Genomic DNA, 20,893 nt, shown 5'->3' with positions numbered 1-20,893 from the left:
AATAACTTCAGTTATTTACATCATGTTGTAAATAATTCCATATATTTCACCAGTATACATTCATCCCATTTTCATCTTAAGAAGCTTTTTTCCTTCAATATTTCTGTGTGTGCCTTGCTGATTTTTATTAGAATCAGTGCAGGACTTAACTTCCATGTACCATGGAAAATAGTCATGAAGCTCTCAGTGCATTTTGAAGATATATTTTTGAAAGCTGCACTTGACACCTTTTAATCTTTGTCAGCTTTATCTTTTTATCGGAGCATCAAACAGTAATTTCAGTGAAGTTGAGTAAACAACCTTTGTGTGATATTTTCCTGTAATTATTAACATAAATAAAATAATAAGCAATTGTTGTATACAGCAGATAAAACGACTAATGACTTAGCCATCTCTAATCACACATGGTACAAGCTTTTCAACTGTCGTCAGTTTGATGCCTTACATGTCTGCCCCATAATGTATGATACTGTCTTAATGAGTATGTGGCAAAAGGAAGGGGATGAAAACTAATGCTGGCACATAGCAAACTGGTTTCTTTGCAGTTGCTTTGAAAAGGAATTGTACAAAAAGTTAAGAGGCATATAAGATATTCTGTCTACTAAGAAAATCAAGTGGTGTCTACAAATTGTTTAAGTTAGTGTGAATGTCAGTATGCTTCACACTTTTTTACCATCACAGTTCGTTCTACATGAACCATCTTAAAATGAAAGGAAAATGAGTGCCTAAGTGTTACAAAATTGTTTTCTCTTTGCAGCAGCTGAATGACAGTTCAATGATTATTTCGGCACTTATGTCGTACCTTTATGAAAGAGACCAGACTTTACAAGATGTCGTCAAATTTTATCCCAGTATTGAGTACAAAGATGATAATGGAACTGTCAAAAAGGAGATAATGAATCGCTATTTTCTGATGTTTCATGGAAATATCCCTAAAGATAGGACGAAGGAAGATATCTTGTAAGTATTTGGAACATTAGAACACTACTATCCAAAATTTATGTGATGTTGTTCACATTTTGCAAATTCAGAAGAATGATTTAGTTTCTTTATTATTTATTTATTTATTTGGCAAAGTCTTTTTTTTTTATAACTGTATTCAACAGTTTTTGATAAATTATGAAACATTAACAGGTATGTTGGGAAGTCCAGGATGGAATAATAATAATAATAATAATAATAATAATAAGGAAAGGACAGGTTGCTCACCACAAAGTTGTGCTTGCTTGCTTGTGTGTGTGTCTTTTTTTTTCTGCATAATTTTTTTATTGTGCTGTCTGTGACTCAGTGCCTCCTGTATTTAGTGAGTAGCAGTTTATCCTTTTCATATTTTTGTTGAACATGCACAGTTTAAATTTGTCCCAGATCTCTAGTTTCTCCCACCAAATAAAATTGACAATGATCATACAGAATTACTTAAAAACTGTGTGTCTCCTTGAGATAATATCCCTTGTGATAGCTGATATGGCTGCTTGTTTTTTAGTTTCATTCTTTCACTGCCAGAGCATAGCATCCGCTTCTCAACTGAACTGTCATGCTATCTGCATATATATAAATAAGCCCTTTCAGCTGAATAGACGTGTTTTGAAATTAAAGGAAATGAAACAGCTTTTTGCGTGTTTTGGTTACTTGTTATAGAAAAATGATAACACAGTTTTTACTATGTGAAAACTTGTCTGTAAATTTTTGAACGCCTTTGTACTTGGAGTTCCGAAGTGCTCACTGTTCACTAGATCCTGGAGGAATAAGGTGATTATAGTCAAGCAAATGTGTTTCTTGAATTTTGGAATCCTTTCCAAATATCTAGGATCAAAGCAGATGAGAGCCTATTGTAAACTAAGTTAGATATTGATGTAGCATAGTAAAGCAAATGCCCCTGGACTCCACCAAGAAGCTGAGTATGTCACAGATTTTTTAAAAAAAGCCTATAAAGAATTTGCTAAATGTTCTGTTATCAGTAAAAAATAAAAACTCTGCTGGGTGGGATGGAATACCTATTAAAATGATGAAAACTATGTATCACGTAATAGCACCCTCACTAACTCAAATAATTAATCAATCTTCTGAAAAGGGGTGTTTTCTGGTGGGTTGAAGTATGCTGAAGTCAGATCTCAGTTCAAGTAAAGATAAAGGGGATAAAGGGGGGTACATGGGAAGCTGTCACAAACCTGTAGAAAGTGTTAAAATAGCCGCAAACCAGCTCCAAAATGTTATTGTAAAAATCATTATTATAAATAACCAATTTGGATTCCAACAAGGAAAAACACTTGCATGCAGTGAATAATTTTTATTGAAGAGATGAGTGAACATTAAAAATGTGTGGAACATGGAAGAAGTTGAAGTTGACATGATCAGATTCCTTGACCTAAACAGGGACAAGAACTTAAGCTGGAACAAACATGTTCAGTTCCTATCAAATAAATTGAGTAGTTTTGTATTTGCTGGGGAAATAGTAGTAAGTGGTACTGACTTTAGTACTCAAAAAATAGTGTATCATAGTTATTTTGTATCTGTCATTAGGCATGGTATAATTTTCTGTGGAAGTTCAAGTAGTGTATCTTGAATACTGAAGCTGCAGATGAAAATTACCAGATACATATGTACTGCACAGCAAAAACTGAAGATCCTAACTGTTCCCTTCTATACACACATGAAATTGTAATCTTCCTACACAGCAAACAAAAATTATTTGAAGAGAATCATTTTAGCTGCACATACAACACAAGACATAAAGAGAATTTTATGCTACCAACACACCAATTTAAATTTTATGCATGGACCCTGTAATATATGGTGATGGCAATATATAACAAAGTAATGGGTAAAAACATATGTAATACTAGCTGCGCCTCGTGGAGTTACCTACAGTTAAACAGTTATTTATAAAGAAATGTTAATGTCAGTTGCGGCCCAGTGGACATAGACGTCAAAGATGGAAGAGGAGATAAAGATGAAAAGAAAAGAAAGGAGAGAGAGAGAGAGAGAGAGAGAGAGAGAGAGAGAGAAGGGAGGGGGGGGGGGGGGGAGAAAAAAAAAGAACCGGACTATGAGAGAAGCTGACAGAATACATGCCACCAAGTAGCAAATTACAAAATGTGCCAGGAAAGGGAATAAATAATTTCACAATTCTTTGCAACATGCCTAGCACAGGAAAGATCATAAATATCTAGGTGTATATGGAAAGCCAGAAATCTAATGTAATAACATTGAACATCCCCTGGGAACAGTGATTTTTGAATAAAAGGTTCAGGGTATTTGCTATCTCCATTCCAAAGTTCATCCAGAAGTGTCCAGCCATTTCAGTGTAAAACAGTAAAAAAAACATTCTAGATTAACGAAGAAAGAAAATCAGCAATTTCTAGTTTGGTACAGTGCAAAGTTCATTATATTTGTATTTGCAACAACATCATCAGCCTTCACGTGTGAGGGCTCCCGTGTCATAATCCAATCCAGGCTCACTAAAAGCCTATCACGTTAGACATGTAAAGTCATGATGTGTCTCTCTCCTACAGCATTCAAATGACACCACCATTGAGAGTCTTAAAGTGTTTGTATGGGAGTATAGATTAAACACCGTGAGGATTGTATAAGCATTATATTAATTACTTCGAATCATATTATGTAGGAGATATTAAACAATAAAAGCATTTGCACAAATAGAATACAGTTCAGAAGTCATTGAGCAAATAGCTTTTTTCAAGAGTATCGTAACACATTTCACTTTATGATCTTCAAATTGATAAATATCTTGCACTACACTCTGTTAAACGTGGCCCATGTGTTAAGGGTATATGCTAATTCCGTTCCAGATTTCTTCAGGATCCGTCCAGTCATTTCAATGTGGAACAAACATACACACAAACATTCACATTTATAATATATATGGGATGAAGCCAGAGATTAAAAAAAATAAGACTACAGCAAATTCTGTGGGAGGAATGGTACTATTTGGTAGTGGAGGATGAAAGCAGGGGGGTAATATATATAATATTAATTATGGTAAAACTTCACCATGACCATGGAACAACTGATTTTTTTAATAATAATAATTTAATAATAATAGTAAAACCAGTTGTTCTATGGTCATGGTGAAGTTTTACCATAATTTTTGATGATAAGTCTCCTGTAACTGAATCTAACGGTTAAGATGATGTATATTATGAGACTGATAAATCACAATTACAATTTCACTCAACTGTGTAAGAACTAATGTGCTGTCACTGACAGTATGTTTATTGCATGCATCTACATCTACACCTACATGATTATTCTGTTATTCACAATAAAGTGCCTGGCAGAGGGTTAAAAGAACCACCTTCATGCTGTCTCTCCACCGTTCCACTCTCGAACGGCACACAGGAAAAACGAGCACTTAAATTTTGCTGTGCGAGCCCTGATTACTCTTATTTTATCGTGATGATCATTTCTCCCTATGTAGGTGGGTACCAACAGAATGTTTTCGCTATTGGAGGAGAAAACTGGTGATTGAAATTTCATGAGAAGATCCCATCACAACGAAAAACGCCTTTGTTTTCATGACTGCCAATGAATTGCAGTCTTTGGTTTGCTCTACCCACAATATTATCTTTGTGATCATTCCAATTTAGGTTATTTGTAATTGTAATCCCTAAGTATTTAGTTGAATTTGCAGCCCTCAGATTTGTGTGACTTATCGCGTAATCAAAATTTAGCTGAATTCTTTGAACAGGTATGCAGTAGTATTATAGAGTTTCTGTCAAATAGAGCATCATACATGATCTGGATTGGAGAGTCATTGGAAACAAACATAACATTATATTGTTCTGTAGGACTGCTGCTATTTGGAGAACAGGGGGGCACTTTTTCTTTAGTGAATTTAAAAGTAGTGGGAGCTACAGTGAGAGGACTGTTGCAGATGGAACATATTTAATTTCTTAACCAATATATAGAGGTAATGTTTGGATGAATCATATAACTGAAATGACTCATTGAAGTGGTAGAAGGAGCACATGTTGCTATATTAGAAATATTGGTTAATGCAAAATTATGGAGCTAAAAATAGAAAGTGTGGAAAGTTACACTGTAGCTGCGCATACACCATACAGAAAATGAAACATGAAGTACAATTATAACTAGGGTTGATGTGGGTGTCATTCTACAAAAATTCTCAAAGAATGTGAATCTCCTGAGGATTTTAGCATGTAACTATAACCCCTTCATGCTAGTGGCATCAAAGTGTATTCCAGTTCCACACAATGCATCTTTAAGTCACCAGTAGTGTTATCTAGCTTAGCATTTAACTATGCACTTTGAGACTTTAAATCAGGGCCAAATTGTTCTATAAAAGTCTGCAGTAACCTTTTCCCAATCAAAAACTGTCAAATAGCAGGTGACTTTGTTGAAGTATATATAAAAATCGTCAGTTTTTAACCATACAACGTCCATGCGTGCTCCTCCCCCCCCACCTCGTGTGCGCACACACACACACACACACACACACACACACACACACACACACACACACAGAACTCCTGAAGATGAAGATAGACGTTGACTCTGGATATTGTACCACAGACACAGTCCCATTGACTGTTCAGAGATGTCACTAAACCCGCCCAAAGATGTAAACAACCATGTATGAGCAGCGCCTATTAGATGGAGGGGGTCTGACAGCTGATCAGTTACAGTCATTCCACCATGAAGGAGGTACACGGCTCGTGTTGTCTGTAGTTCAACCAAGCCTAGACAGTCAGTACTGCGGTTCGATCACGTCCGCATTGTTACTTTGTGCCAGGAAAGGGTCTCGGCAAGGGAAGTGTTTAGGTGTCTTGGAGTGAATCAAAGCGATGTTGTTTGGACATGAAAGGCATACAGAGAGACAGGAGCTGTTGATGACATGCCTTGCTCAGGCCGCCCAAGGGCTACTGTTGCAGTGGATGACCACTACCTACGGATTGTGGCTCAGAGGAACCCTAACAGCAATGCCACCATGTTGAATAATGCTTTTCGTGCAGCCACAGGACGTGGTGTTATGACTCAAAGTGTGTGCAATAGGCTGTATGATGTGCAACTTAACCCCCGACGTTGATGGTGAGGTCCATCTTTGCAACTACGACACTATGCAGCGTGGTACAGATGGGTCCAGCAACATGCTAAATGTACCGCTCAGGATTGGCAACACATTCTCTTCACTGATGAGTGTCACATATGCATTCAACCAGACGATCGTCGGAGACGTGTTTGGAGGTTGAACGCTGTAGACACACTGTCCAGCGAGGGCAGCAAGGTGGAGGTTCCCTGCTGTTTTGGTGTGGCATTATGTGGGGCTGACATATGCCGCTGGTGGTCTTTGAAGTCACCATAATGGCTGTACGTGAATGCCATCCTCTGACCGATAGTGCAACCATATCGGCAGCATATTGGTGGGGCATTCATCTTCATGGACAACAATTCGCGCCCCCATCATGCACAACTTGTGAATGACTTCCTTCAGGATAATGACATCGCTTGACTAGAGTGGCCAGCATGTTCTCCAGAGATGAACCCTATCGAACATGCCTGTGATAGATTGAAAAAGAGCTGTTTATAGACGACGTGACCCACCAACCACTCTGAGGGATCTACGCTGAATCACCGTTGTGGAGTGGGACAATATGGACCAACAGTGCCTTGATGAACTTGTGGATAGTATGCTACGATGAATACAGGCATGCATCAATGCAAGAGGATGTGCTACTGGGTATCAGAGGTACCTGTGTGTACAGCAATCTGGACTACTACCGCTGAAGATCTCGCTGTATGGTGTACAACATGCAATGTGAGGTTTTCATGAGCAATAAAAAGGGCAGAAATGATGTTTATATGGCTTCAACACAGTGAATTTGTACAGCTCATCACATCAAGATGATGCTGAGCTAGATCACTGCATATGGTGCCGACCGGTTGTTGTAGATTCTTGTGCTTCTGCCATTGATACTGCTACCTACTGCGTCATTGCTGAAGCATGTTGTCAGCCACCAGTCTTTCTTCCTGTGGACTTAAAATTCCTCTACAATGTATTTTTGCCTTGTAACTGTTACTTATTGGCAAAATTATTTCCTTTTTAAAGTTTGACTCCCCATGTGTGTATTTAGCAAAGCATTTCTTAATGTTACATTGTTTACTCAGTTGTCAATGACAACAGCCACACCTTTCCAGTAAATCTCTGATTAAAATTCAGAATTCTTCTTAAATAATTCCCCTTTTCTTTTGTTACTCCATTCAGTTCCAGCATTTATTGTTCTGGTGCCAGAATACTATGTTCCACTTGTTGTTTAATTTCTCATGAGCTGTAACTACTGGATCTTATTTGGCTCCCCCTTTTTTTTTATTTATTCTTGACTGAGATTGTGTGGATTTCTTGGCCTTTTTCTCTTGTAGATGCTGCAGTCTTGCTTAATGCTGGAAGTAATATGTCTTAATACAACATTGGCATCTACATCTACATCATACTATGTTAGCACACCTAATGGTGTGTGGTGGAGAGTAGTTCTGGTATCAGTAACTGATCCCCCCCCCACCCTCTTCCACTCACAAATGACATGCTGGAAGAATATTAATTTGTTGATAAGCCTGTGTATTATCTCAAATTTTTTCACTGTGGTCATTACGCGAGATGTATATGGAAGGAAATAATATGTTGTCTGACTCTTCCCCTGAAAGTTCTTTCTCAAAATTTCAATAGTATACCTCTGTGATGCACAGTGCGTCTCATGTAATGTCTGCTTGAAGTAGTTTGTTGAACATCTCAGTAATGCTCTAGCGCCGACAAAACGATCCCATGATGAAATGCGCTGTTCTTCATTGGATTTTCTCTCTCTCTTCAAACAGTCCAGTGCGGTAAAGATCCCTTATTGATGAATAATACTCGAGACTCATTCAAACTAGCACCTTATAAGACACATTCTTCATGGATGAATTTCATTTCCTTTAAGATTATGGATGAATTACATTTCCTTATCAATCTCTGTTTGGCAACCATTTTTCGTACTATGTTTTATGTGGTCATTCCATTTAAGGTCTCTCTGGATATTTACCCCTAGATACTTTATGGTAGATACTGTTTTTAACAGTTTCTAATAAACTGTGTAGTTGTACAGTAGGGTTTTCTTTTCTTATGCTACACCCAGGAATTTGTTTGGGATTCAGTATTAATTCATTGGTATCATATTCTTAGTATATTACATTTTTGCATTTTCTGAAGCACACAATACTGCTTTTTTTTCTTTTTTAAACATTTAAAGCAAGTTGTCCATCTTTGCACCACATTCAAATCTTATCAAGATCTGACTGAATGTTTGGGCAGCTTTTTATAAATACTGTATTTATGGCATGCTTACTTGTTCTTACATGCAAGGGTCCTTGTAGTGTTGGCAGAAGAGCCAACACTGTGTTGCTAGAGGAGGCCGAAATGCACGCTGTTAAGCTCACGCAGATTGGTGTGAGGTCTGGAACAAGATAAAGTAATTATCATATAAAGAAAAGAACGTAGTTCTTGGAATACTTAACTTTAATCCACAATTGTAGAACATCTCTCGTGACTGTACATGCTTCAAGATAAATATCAATTGAATACGGCACCTTGCTAGGTCGTAGCAAATGACGTAGCTGAAGGCTATGCTAACTATCGTCTCGGCAAATGAGAGTGTAATTGTCAGTGATCCATCTCTAGCAAACTCTGCTGTACAACTGGGGCGAGTGCCAGGACGTCTCTCTAGACCTGCCGTGTGGTGGCGCTCGGTCTGCAATCACTGACAGTGGCGACACGCAGGTCCGATGTATACTAACGGACCGCGGCAGATTTAAAGGCTACCACCTAGCAAGTGTGGTGTCTGGCGGTGACACCACAGTCCTTTTAATAGATTTCACGTATCTGATATGATTGAGCAATTTTGTCCAAGCTGAAATTTAAAACGTGTTAGGTTTTATCTATAGAGTTATAACTTTTCTAGTAGCATTTTTTGCAGGTGAAGGTTTTGTTTATCCTGTACTATGCAGATTATTTTGAAAATTGTGTCTAAGTTACTTTTTACAGTACTGTGCATTACGGTTTCTATCTATTCTATGCATGGACAGAGTGTTGGAAGAATGAGTTTTTGTATGCCTTTGTGCAAGCTGCTCCTTGAAATATACCATTGTTATTCGCCATTAATATTATCAAAGATGAAATACACAAGTCTGGAAATGAAAGAATCTGAAGATCCTTAGAGAAGCCTTTGCAATAAAGTTATCAACTTAAAAATAGTCTTTGAAATAAATGTGAAGAATTTCTGCAAAGAAACCTTTTCCATGTATTCTTCGTAAATGATACATGGAACGCTTAAAAACAAGACATTCTCAATATAGGAATTTTACCTATACTTTAAAGATCTAACATAATAAAACAATCATCATCTTGATAGTTCTAAGTACGATAAGAGAATGAATAAATTCAAATTGTTTGTGTGTTTTCTTCATAATGTAAACATTTTTGACTATTGTCCTTGCTCAAGGGCTGATATACGTCTTCATCTTGGGGTGACAATGCATGGAGCATGCACAAATGCCCCAGGAGATAGTTCCTCTTGAGTTAATATGCTCGTCATCCTTTGAGATGTCTTGCCACGTGCAAATTAAATTATAAATCCACACAACAGTCTGCTCTCGCAAATATTAAATCACTATTTTGTTTCACGGTTCACAAGCATCATTTGTCGGCAAGATAGATGTAGGGTTGCTCATCACTCTTCTGGAGTGATGTGTAACCACATACAATCTTCTGTAAGTCAGTTACCTTCTACCAAGATTAGGTAATTTTCATACTTATACTGATATTACTTGAATTATTTTAAAATGCCATTTGTGTGTTCTTTTAAAATATACTACAATTGCTTGCAATACCATTCAAGGGCCTCAGTAATAATCAAATTATCTTATGACTATTCAGCTAAGTCCATATCTCAGAGATTGTATATTAGGACTGACAGCCTCACTTTATCTATGAAGCTCTGTGAGACAAGTACTGTGAATCTATTAGACTTTTTTAAAAATCCTCTGACTACTTCATTCTCTAAGATCTTTGGTTCAGAGAAATGCAGGGAGAGTTATCAGTTGATCAAACTTGATCACAATTAAACCTAACAAAATGCAGTCATGTGAACCAAGAGGACAGACTACCTACAGTGAAGGAAACATACAGACCTACTAAATAACTTTTTATTTACTGTAACACAACTGGATTCTGTACCCATTTATCAATATATAATAAAGATTTTCCTCACAAACATCTTACTTAAGTTGTAGTAAGTCCCTTGCCAGACTGCAATTTAAAACTCTGTTATTTAATTCTCAGTTACTACATAATTACTACATTTCTTTCTGTGGTGGAATGTGTTATTTACCACCCAGCTGCACTCGTGTAATCCAAATGAACTGGTTGATTATTTTATCTTTGTGTTGGTTGGATGGCTGCTTGCTACCCAAGCCTTAATTTTTGACAGTTCCTCCAGTGGCTTATCTTGCGCACACTCAGCAACTACTACTTTGTCTGGTGGTTCTTTCCAAATTCCTGGAGCATCAGTTGCCTCTTCTCTCAAAACGTGAAGTTGCATTGTTACAAATACTGCAAAAAATATAATGCAGTTACAGTGTGTGACATTGTAAAAGTTGTTTACTCCTGGGGGAGAAATGTTATTAATGTTGTTTTTGTTACGCGTTATAGAAGTGCCATGTAAGTGAAAAGGAGTGTGTGAGCCTTCTGGTGTGGTAAAGGAGCAAATGAATAGAAATCAGAATTGATGGATTAAGTGGCAAGGTTATATCATTTCCATGTAGGATATTTATGAGAATCCGATTATATATAGCATTACATTTCCCGTTTATGAGGTGAATAATGGTCATCATCATCAGTTATCTGCTATATTAGCAGGTCCTTTGCCTCTCCATTTTCTGCGATCCATTGCTTCCTTCTTAAGGCTGCTGTATGTTGTACCGTCCATCATGTCATCCAGTATCTGGAATCTCTTCCTTCCTCGCTTCCTTTTCCCTTCTACATAACCTTCTAAAACTGTTTTTATCAGTCCGTCATTCTTTCTTAATATATGCCCAATCCAGTTTCTTTTTCCTCTCTTTATTACATCTAGTAACTGTCTTTTCTCTCCCACTCTTCTCAGTACCTCTTCATTTTTTACTCTGTCCATCCAACTTATTCTTTCCATCTTCCGCCATGTCCAGATCTCAAAAGCCAGATCTCAATAATGGTGGAGAAACGAAAAGCAGCACCTAATGGAGAAGTGGTGCTATATGTGTTTGCAAAAGATTGTTTAGTGATATGAGGAAATTATGATGGCAATTAGAAAGTCAACAATGTACTTATACCATAGGCCTATTTTGACAATCCACGGCAGGATTCACATGTTTAGTCACATGTGACTAGTTCTTGCAAATCCTGCAGGGAGTGTCATACCTGACACAGTCTCAACATGAGTTCATGAACTATGTTCTTAATATTTTGTGGTCATTCATAGTCCCTTTAATGCCACTAAAGTCCATGTCAACAGAATTGGAATTGAATCTATTTGAAAGATTTTTATTACATATCCTTGCAGCTTACATTGTAATTAAAAGAAATGAAATACAAAGTTGGAGATTTTGGCTTTTGGAGTGTAAATGACTTACTTCTTTTTAGACCAAGAAATTTGAATATCTGTTAAGGCAGTGAGTGTGTCGTTTCCAGCAACAACATTTTTCTACAGTGCCTTATTGCAATCTAATTGAAACCAGATATTAGAGAAGGAAAGTTGCTACTTACCATATAGCAGAGATTCTGAGTTGCGATAGGCACAACAAAAAGATTCACACAATTATATCTTTTGGCCATTACGGATTTTGTCAGCAGTAGACACACACACACACACACACACACACACACACACACACGCACGCATACTCACGCAAACGCAACTTGCACACACGTCTGCAGTCTCAGAGAGCTGAAACTGGTAGTTTCAGCTCTCTACGACTGCAGACATGTGTGCAAAGTGTGTGTGTGTGTGTGTGTGTGTGTGTGTGTGTGTGTGCTGCTGACAAAGGCCTTAATGGCCGAAAGCTATAATTGTGTGAATCTTTTTGTTGTGCCTATTGCGACTCAGCATCTCCGCTATATGGTGAGTAGCAACTTTCCTTCTCTGGTATTGTTACATACCATCCTGGATTTTCCATTGTTTGAAACCAGATATTTATTTATTATTTCTTGACTGTAATTATTCTTCAATTTTAAAAACTGTACAAGGTATACGCACAATTTGCATCCAGTTTCTTGTAATTTTGTTCTCAATGACTACATTTCTTTCTTTTTTTATAGGCTTGAAAGGAAATGGAGAAAATGGGTTGATGATGTGTTAGTTCATACCTTATCACCTAATGTGTACCGAACAAGAGCAGAAGCTTTCCAAGCATTCAACTGGTTTTCAGAGGTAGTAAAATTGTACTCATTATTTGACATGTAGTGTCATTCTCCTTTCTCCTAATCCATTTAATTGACTCATTATAACTCCTATAAGTTAACATTTTATTTAATTTTCATATTTTACTGTGTTCTGTGCTGTATACACTCATTGATTATTTACAAGAAAAATATATGCATCATAAGAAAGGAAGGCAAGTCTCAATTATATAACAAAGTGTACATTGTGAGTATGGTGTGGTCGTGAGCAGAAGGTCAAATGAAATTTGAAGCTAAATACACTTACACTGTAAACTTTGTGTCTGAATAAACAAGTCAGTTTGGGTTGCAAGTGCAAATTTTTGAAGACCCAGCTTAATAAAGATGCAAAGTACACAAAAATACACTAAATGGAAAAATGGAGCAACAGTTATCTGTTGTAACACTTTCCAATGGTTTTGAGTTTGTGACTTACTTTTTGAGCAAATGATTAACACATTGGAACAAATGCCATTTACTCTGCAATGTTTGACAGTGCAGATGTGTATTTTGTGCCTGTGTGGCTGATTCATCGTATAAATGTAATGAATAATCTTACAACAGCCATCTTCTGCGTAGTTTACATTGTTGCTTATTAAGCAATCTACACGATTTCATTCACAAAACCCACAATGATTACATATCCAATCCTTATTACATAACTTTAATGCAGTACCAGCCTTGTAATCCTAATAGCAGATTATCATATGCAACCTGTAGAACAAAGGCAACATATAGACTGTGAGTTTATGATAATTATAAATGTATTCTCGAAGGTATACTTGTCAACTTCAGTATAACAAACATAACCAAGCCCCATGCCGTAAGGCCAAAGTGGATACAGGCATCACACATTCATTGGGTAACAGCACACTTACACTAAATGGGAAGTACAAAGGGCAAAAAAGTAATTACCAATAACTAGTGTGCATGAGATAGTTAGTTACGTAATGGAATTGTTATTACCAATTGCAATTAATTATATTTTCCACTCGGAATCAAAATAGTGGTGGGAGGTACTGAAGTGATTATACTACAGAAATATAAGCACAATTTTTATAGAATGGAAAGACTGAATATAATATGATTATCAAGATTTAAGTATAATGATTTGCTACTGTGGATTCTGTTTACTGTTTAGGTACTGGAATTTAAGGGTTTTTGCAAGTATCGGTTATTTGTTTCAGGCTGCTTCTCATGTTACAGCTTAACTATTTTTTTCTAGCTATTTCATAAAATGGATGTGATTATATTTCTGTCCTATAGTCATTTCATTCTCGCTCTTTCTTATGACTGTTTTGGGGTTGTATAAGGAAATTAATTAACTATGATTGTTGTGAGTAATGCCTTTTAAATAATGACCTAGCCCATACACGTTAGGGCCAGGATTTAAATGATAAATCATATCTTTTCCTTAACTTCTTAAGGTGAATTTTACAACAGTTTATGCACAAATTCAGGTATTGTAATATAGAAAAATGTATTTTTATCATGCATATAGAGTCATTTTTACATCTTTTTTTTATGATAGGTGATATCTTGGGCAACTTTTGCCTAAAATGCATATATTAACATGTTGCATATGGCTCACATAGACTTACGTATTTCCACATCCAACTGCTGTGGACTGATCACATAAATTTACGTTTTTCGTTCCGCGTGCATTTTCTGAGACGTGTTGCTCATGCCAGTAACTATTTCCATTTAACAAAAGGTTACATATGAATTGGAGAGTTCAGTGCAGAGAACAACAGTGTGAACTTTTATTTTACCACCAACAATCAGTACCATGAAGTAGTCAGTACTGTAGTTATTGCCTTGTGCCTTATTGTGTGAAAACAGTTGATGGAAAGCGAAATTCTTGCTGAATTGTTTGCAGAAAAGAACACAGCTATAATCAACCAAAGTGAGTCAATTGTGAACATTATAGATGACGAAGCTTCTGACGATAAAAGTTGTCTGAAGAAGGACAAGATAATTATTTTAGAAACATTTAGAGAAATTCCAGGTGTACCGTATTTACTCGAATCAAAGCCGCACTTTTTTTCCGGTTTTTGTAATCCAAAAACCCGCCTGCGGCTTAGAATAGAGTGCAAAGTAAGTGGAAGTTCTGAAATATGTTGGTAGGTACCACCACAACTAACTTCTGCCATCGAATATATGTAGCGCTACACAGGCATGATTTGCAGGCACAAAGATAAATACTGGCGCCAAAACCTCTGCGTCAGTAAATAAATTTTTTAAAAAAGGGTGGAAGACGAGCTTTTTTCTCCGCTCCGAATTTCGACCACTGCATTTTCATACATTATCCAACGAAGTAAATACAAATTCCATATTGTTAGTCTTCGAATGTAGCAGCTTTTCAATGTACTACAAAAATCCGACTGGCAAGACTGTGATGTTTGTCAATATGGCCAATTCTACATTCTGAATTTTTTCCTACCTGTGATTAGAGATGGTTGCTAATGGGAACTTTTATGAATTGTGAATCACATGCAGTATTCTCTTCACCGTAAGAATAATACGAATATAAACATTTTGCCATGTATTCTTTCGTGTTTGCTGCTATCTCATTTAAATCCTGCCTGCCTAATAAACTACGAAACTAGAGTGAGACAACAGTTAACGTGGGAGTATACACATATCATGTCATGTTTATATTCGTATTATTCTTATGCCTAATAGTGATACAGTCAGAAATGAAGCATGGCAAATGACTAGATTTTTAAATCTAAGATGACTCTAATTTCTGTGCAGAAAGTAATGTACTAAAGAGGCGTCTGCAAAGATTTTCAAACGGAGAAAAATTTTCGCTGAACTCTGGTTCAGAACATCATCTATCGTATGCAGTTTATTATTTGGTCCTTGTTGATCATTATCAAAGAAAGCAGCAATGTAAATAACTACAAATAGCAGTCTCTTACCATTGTTTCGCAACTGAGGCAATTCCTCTCTTTTTTTTATTTTTTATTGTAAGTGGCGGTAACAGGCACAAAAGCAAACCATGCTGCGAGCGGCGACAGGTCGTAAACACTGATCATCAGAATGCGACAAACAATGCATGACACGGTACAGTAATGCATTTTCAGCTTAGAGTGACGTAAACACCTATAACAAAGACAACGGCACTTCTCAGATCAAAGAAAAATAAGCAATCATTTCAAACCAGACGAAGCACGTGAAAAACGAAGGGTAACCGTATAAATACGGACGGAGCGCCTGACGCATAGCAATGGCTACCTGGTAAAGCTTAACTGCTAAGCTTACGGCTCGAACCAAACTACTGTAGCTGTATCGTCATTCATTCGACTTAAATTATGTCTTGTATTACAATGGACCAACTTTGTTTCGATTTGGATGTGTGGCCAAAAACTTTTCTCTCCTCTTGAATTTCGAGTCTCAAATTTCAGGTGCGGCTTAGATTTGGGAATTTTTTTTTTTCCTTTATTTCGAGTCTCATTTTTCAGGTGCGGCTTAGATTCGAGTAAATGGTAAAAACACTTTCCAGTTAGATCAATATCACTGTGGAATTATCTGTAGGGGATGAATTGTTCCATCAAATGTCTACACAATCAAACTTGTATTATGAACAAAACAAAAACCATTGTAAAGAATCTCCCAAGTCTCCCAAATTAGAAATATCACTGCTGTTGAACTGAAAAAAATCCCTGGCCATGATTATCTCGATGGGGCAAAAGAAAAAAGATTATTTGAAGGATTATTGGTCAACAGATCCTCTAATAGAGTCATCGATTTTTGGCAAGCTAATGAGCAGAAATTGATTTGAGTGGATATGAAAATCACGGCATTTTCAATGACAGTTCCTTACAAAGGGGACAGGAAAAACAGTCTCTACAAAATCAAAACTGTGTCAAAGTACTTCATAGATAAATTTCAGACCATATACAAACCAGACAGGAGGTTTTTCTTGATGAAGGAATGGCACCATGGAGAGGGGGGGCTTTATTTCTGGGCACATAGAGGGCAGCTTCATTTCTGGACATATAATCCTGGAAAACGTATCAGATGAGGTGTGCTTGTTTGTATTGTTTACGAAAGTGTAAGTGGATGTATCTCCAATCTAGAAATATACCTACATCTACATCTATATTTATACTCCGCAAGCCACCCAACGGTGTGTGGCAGAGGGCACTTTGTGCCACTGTCATTACCTCCCTTTCCTGTTCCAGTTGCGTATGGTTCGCAGGAAGAGCGACTGTCTGAAAGCCTCCGTGAGCACTCGAATCTCTCTAATTTTACATTCGTGATCTCCTCGGGAGGTATAATTAGGGGGAAGCAATATATTCGATATCTCATCCAGAAACGCACCCTCTCGAAACCTGGCGAGCAAGCTACACTGTGATGCAGAGCGCCTCTCTTGCAGAGTCTGCCACTTGAGTTTGTTAAACATCTCCGTAACGCTATCACGGTTACCAAATAACCCTGTGACGAAACGCGCCGCTCTTCTTTGGATCTTCTCTATCTCCTCCCTCAACCCGATCTGGTACGGATCCTACACTGATGAGCAATACTCAAGTATAGGTCGAACGAGAGTTTTGTAAGCCACCTCCTTTGTTGATGGACTACATTTTCTAAGGACTCTCCCAATGAATCTCAACCTGGTACCCGCCTTACCAACAATTAATTTTATATGATCATTCCACTTCAAATTGTTCCGCACGCATACTCCCAGATATTTTACAGAAGTATCTACTAACAGTGTTTGTTCCGCTATCATATAATCATACAATAAAGAATCCTTCTTTCTACAATACATTACATTTGTCTATGTTAAGGGTCAGTTGCCACTCCCTGCACCAAGTGCCTATCCACTGCAGATCTTCCTGCATTTCACTACAATTTTCTAATGGTGCAACTTCTCTGTATACTACAGCATCATCCGCGAAAAGCCGCATGGAACTTCCGACACGATCTACTAGGTCATTTATATATATTGTGAAAAGCAATGGTCCCATAACACTCCCCTGTGGCACGCCAGAGGTTACTTTAACGTCTGTAGACATCTCTCCATTGATAACAACATGCTGTGTTCTGTTTGCTAAAAAATCTTCAATTCAGCCACACAGCTGCTCTGATATTCTGTACGCTCTTACTTTATCACGCGACAGTGCGGAACTGTATCCAACGCCTTCCGAAAGTCAAGGAAAACAGCATCTACCTGGGAGCCTGTATCTAATATTTTCTGGGTCTCATGAACAAATAAAGCGAGTTGGGTCTCTCACGATCGCTGTTTGCGGAATCCATGTTGATTCCTACATAGTAGATTCTGGGTTTCCAAAAACGACGTGATACGCGAGCAAAAACATGTTCAAAAATTCTACAACAGATCGACGTCAGAGATATAGGTCTATAGTTTTGCGCATCTGCTCGACGACCCTTCTTGAAGACTGGGACTACCTGTGCTCTTTTCCAATCATTTGGAACCTTCCGTTCCTCTAGAGACTTGCGGTACATGGCTGTTAGAAGGGGGGGCAAGTTCTTTCGCGTACTCTGTGTAGAATCGAATTGGTATCCCGTCAGGTCCAGTGGACTTTCCCCTGTTGAGTGATTCCAGTTGCTTTTCTATTCCTTGGACACTTATTTTGATGTCAGCCATTTTTTCGTTTGTGCGAGGATTTAGAGAAGGAACTGCAGTGCGGTCTTCCTCAGTGAAACAGCTTTGGAAAAAGGTGTTTAGTATTTCAGCTTTACACATGTCATCCTCTGTTTCAATGCCATCATCATCATCCCGGAGTGTCTGGATATGCAGTTTCGAGCCACTTACTGATTTAACGTAGGACCAGAACTTCCTACGATTTTCTGTCAAGTCTGTACATAGGATTTTACTTTCAAATTCACTGAACGCTTCACGCGTAGCCCTCCTTACGCTAACTTTGACATTGTTTAGCTTCTGTTTGCCTGACAGGTTTTGGCTGCGTTTAAATTTGCAGTGAAGCTCTCTTTGCTTTCCTAACTTTGTTGTTGAACCACGGTGGGTTTTTCCCGTCCCTCACAGTTTTACTCGGCACGTACCTGTCTAAAACGCATTTTACGATTGCCTTGAACTTTTTCCATAAACACTCAACATTGTCAGTGTCGGAACAGAAATTTTCATTTTGATCTGTTAGGTAGTCTGAAATCTGCCTTCTATTACTCTTGCTAAACAGATAAACCTTCCTCCCTTTTTTTATATTCCTATTAACTTCCATATTCAGGGATGCTGCAATGGCCTTATGATCACTGATGCCCTGTTCTGCACGTACAGAGTCGAAAAGTTTGGGTCTGTTTGTTATCAGTAGGTCCAAGATGTTATCTCCACGAGTCGGTTCTCTATTTAATTGCTCGAGGTAATTTTCGGATAATGCACTCAATATAATGCCACTCGATGCTGTGTCCCTACCACCCGTGCTAAACATCTGAGTGTCCCAGTCTATATCTGGTAAATTGAAATCTCCACCTAAGACTATAATATGCTGAGAAAATTTATGTAAAATGTATTCCAAATTTTCTCTCAGTTGTTCTGCCACTAACGCTGCCGAGTCGGGAGTTCGGTAAAAGGAGCCAACTATTAACCTAGCTCGGTTGTTGAGTGTAACCTCCACCCATAATAATTCACAGGAACTATCCACTTCTACTTCACTACAGGATAAACTACTACTAACAGCGACAAACACGCCACCCTGGGGAAGGAAAACAGCTTTAGGACACTATTCTCTCAGTACTTTCGCCACATGGCAACACATTTCTAAAGAAAATTATTACAACAAAACAGCTATTGCCAAAACACTTCTAGAAAGGAAAACAAGAGTTTGTGGTACAATATGAATCAACAGAGATCTTCCTCAATGTCTACAGACAGAAGCCAAATCTCTAAAGAAAGGTGACACTAAATTTTGAAGACAAGGTGACATTCTGCTGGAGATATGGAAAGATAAAAGGGAGGTGAGAATGATGATAACTGTTCACAATGCATCTATGGTTGTGGGGGGCAGAAGGTTTCCTAAAAGAAGTTGCAAGAGCCTGGACAGGTGATCAACAAGTTGACACAGCAACTGTATAGGAAACTGACCCAATCAGACCTACAAAATGAGCAGCTCCCAAGGATCCACCTGGTTGATTGCCAGGGAACATGCAAGAACATACTATTCAGACTATTGTGGGAAGTGGAAAAAGGAAATATCCAGCAAAACCTTGCAGAGTTTGTGCAGTGCACCGTAAAAGAAGTGAAACAAGATACTACTGCCAGTTTTGTGATTTACCGTTACATGAAGACGTGTTTCCAGAGGTATCACACACTTCAAGAATATTAGAACATTAAACAAACATGTGTGCCGAGTTCCAACAGCATCAGATACCAGTACATGCAGCTACATTCAGATAAGGAATGGTCGCTCATTTCACGCGTGTTATGAGAATTGCGCAGTGCGGCAGCTGGTATGCAATGTGTCAACAAGAATAAAAATATGAAAATGTTGTTTACATGTCAGTGCTTCAGATATATTGTCACAAATAAATGCCAGTTACTACAAAGCTTTATTTATCAGGACTATAAGAAAAAAGTGATTTAACACGCTAGTCGGTTTGCAGGAGTAAGACATTACTGCAAAGAGTTAACAAAAAACTCTTGGAACCAAAAAAGGTGGCATCTGATGTAATAAACACCTACATCTACATCGACATCTACATGATTACTCTGCAATTCACATTTAAGTGCTTGGCAGAGGGTTCATCGAACCACAATCATTCTATCTCCCTACCATTCCACTCCTGAACAGCGCACGGGAAAAACGAACATCTAAACCTTTCTGTTCGAGCTCTGATTTCTCTTATTTTATTTTGATGATCATTCCTACCTATTTAGGTTGGGCTCAACAAAATATTTTCGCATTCGGAAGAGAAAGTTGGTGACTGAAATTTCGTAAATAGATCTCGCCGCGACGAAAAACACCTTTGCTTTAATGACTTCCATCCCAACTCGCATATCATATCTGCCACACTCTCTCCCCTATTACGTGATAATACAAAATGAGCTGCCCTTTTTTTGCACCCTTTTGATGTCCTCCGTCAATCCCACCTGGTAAGGATCCCACACGGCACAGCAATATTCTAACAGAGGACGAACAAGTGTATTGTAAGCTGTCTGTTTAGTGGACTTGTTGCATCTTCTAAGTGTCCTGCCAATGAAACACAACCTTTGGCTCGCCTCCCCACAATATTGTCTATGTGGTCTTTCCAACTGAAGTTGTTCGTAATTTTTACACCCAGGTACTTAGTTGAATTGACAGCCTTGAGAATTGTACTATTTATTGAGTAATCGAATTCCAACAGATTTCTTTTGGAACTCATGTGGATCACCTCACACTTTTCGTTATTTAGCATCAACTGCCACCTGCCACACCATACAGCTATCTTTTC

The 20,893-nt window shown here is 37.9% G+C and overlaps 1 protein-coding gene across 2 annotated transcripts in view; it reads left to right on the top strand.

Moving 5' to 3' along the window:
• LOC126483714 (prostaglandin E synthase 2) overlaps positions 1-20,893 on the top strand; it is a 47,110-nt gene that overhangs the window by 11,208 nt on the left and 15,009 nt on the right. Inside the window, exons 3-4 of one of the 2 annotated variants that reach the window (XM_050106822.1) lie at positions 761-960; positions 12,359-12,470. In XM_050106822.1, the coding sequence (XP_049962779.1) occupies positions 761-960; positions 12,359-12,470 (312 nt within the window). Of the gene's footprint in view, positions 1-757; positions 961-12,358; positions 12,471-20,893 lie in introns of both variants that reach the window. The other variant, XM_050106812.1, reaches the window with a different exon arrangement.

The sequence above is a fragment of the Schistocerca serialis genome, chromosome 1 (assembly GCF_023864345.2).
Source record: "Schistocerca serialis cubense isolate TAMUIC-IGC-003099 chromosome 1, iqSchSeri2.2, whole genome shotgun sequence".
In the NCBI taxonomy this organism is placed as follows: domain Eukaryota; kingdom Metazoa; phylum Arthropoda; class Insecta; order Orthoptera; family Acrididae; genus Schistocerca; species Schistocerca serialis.
Note: the sequence above shows the minus strand (reverse complement) of the source record. Positions and strands in the feature narration are given on the sequence as shown.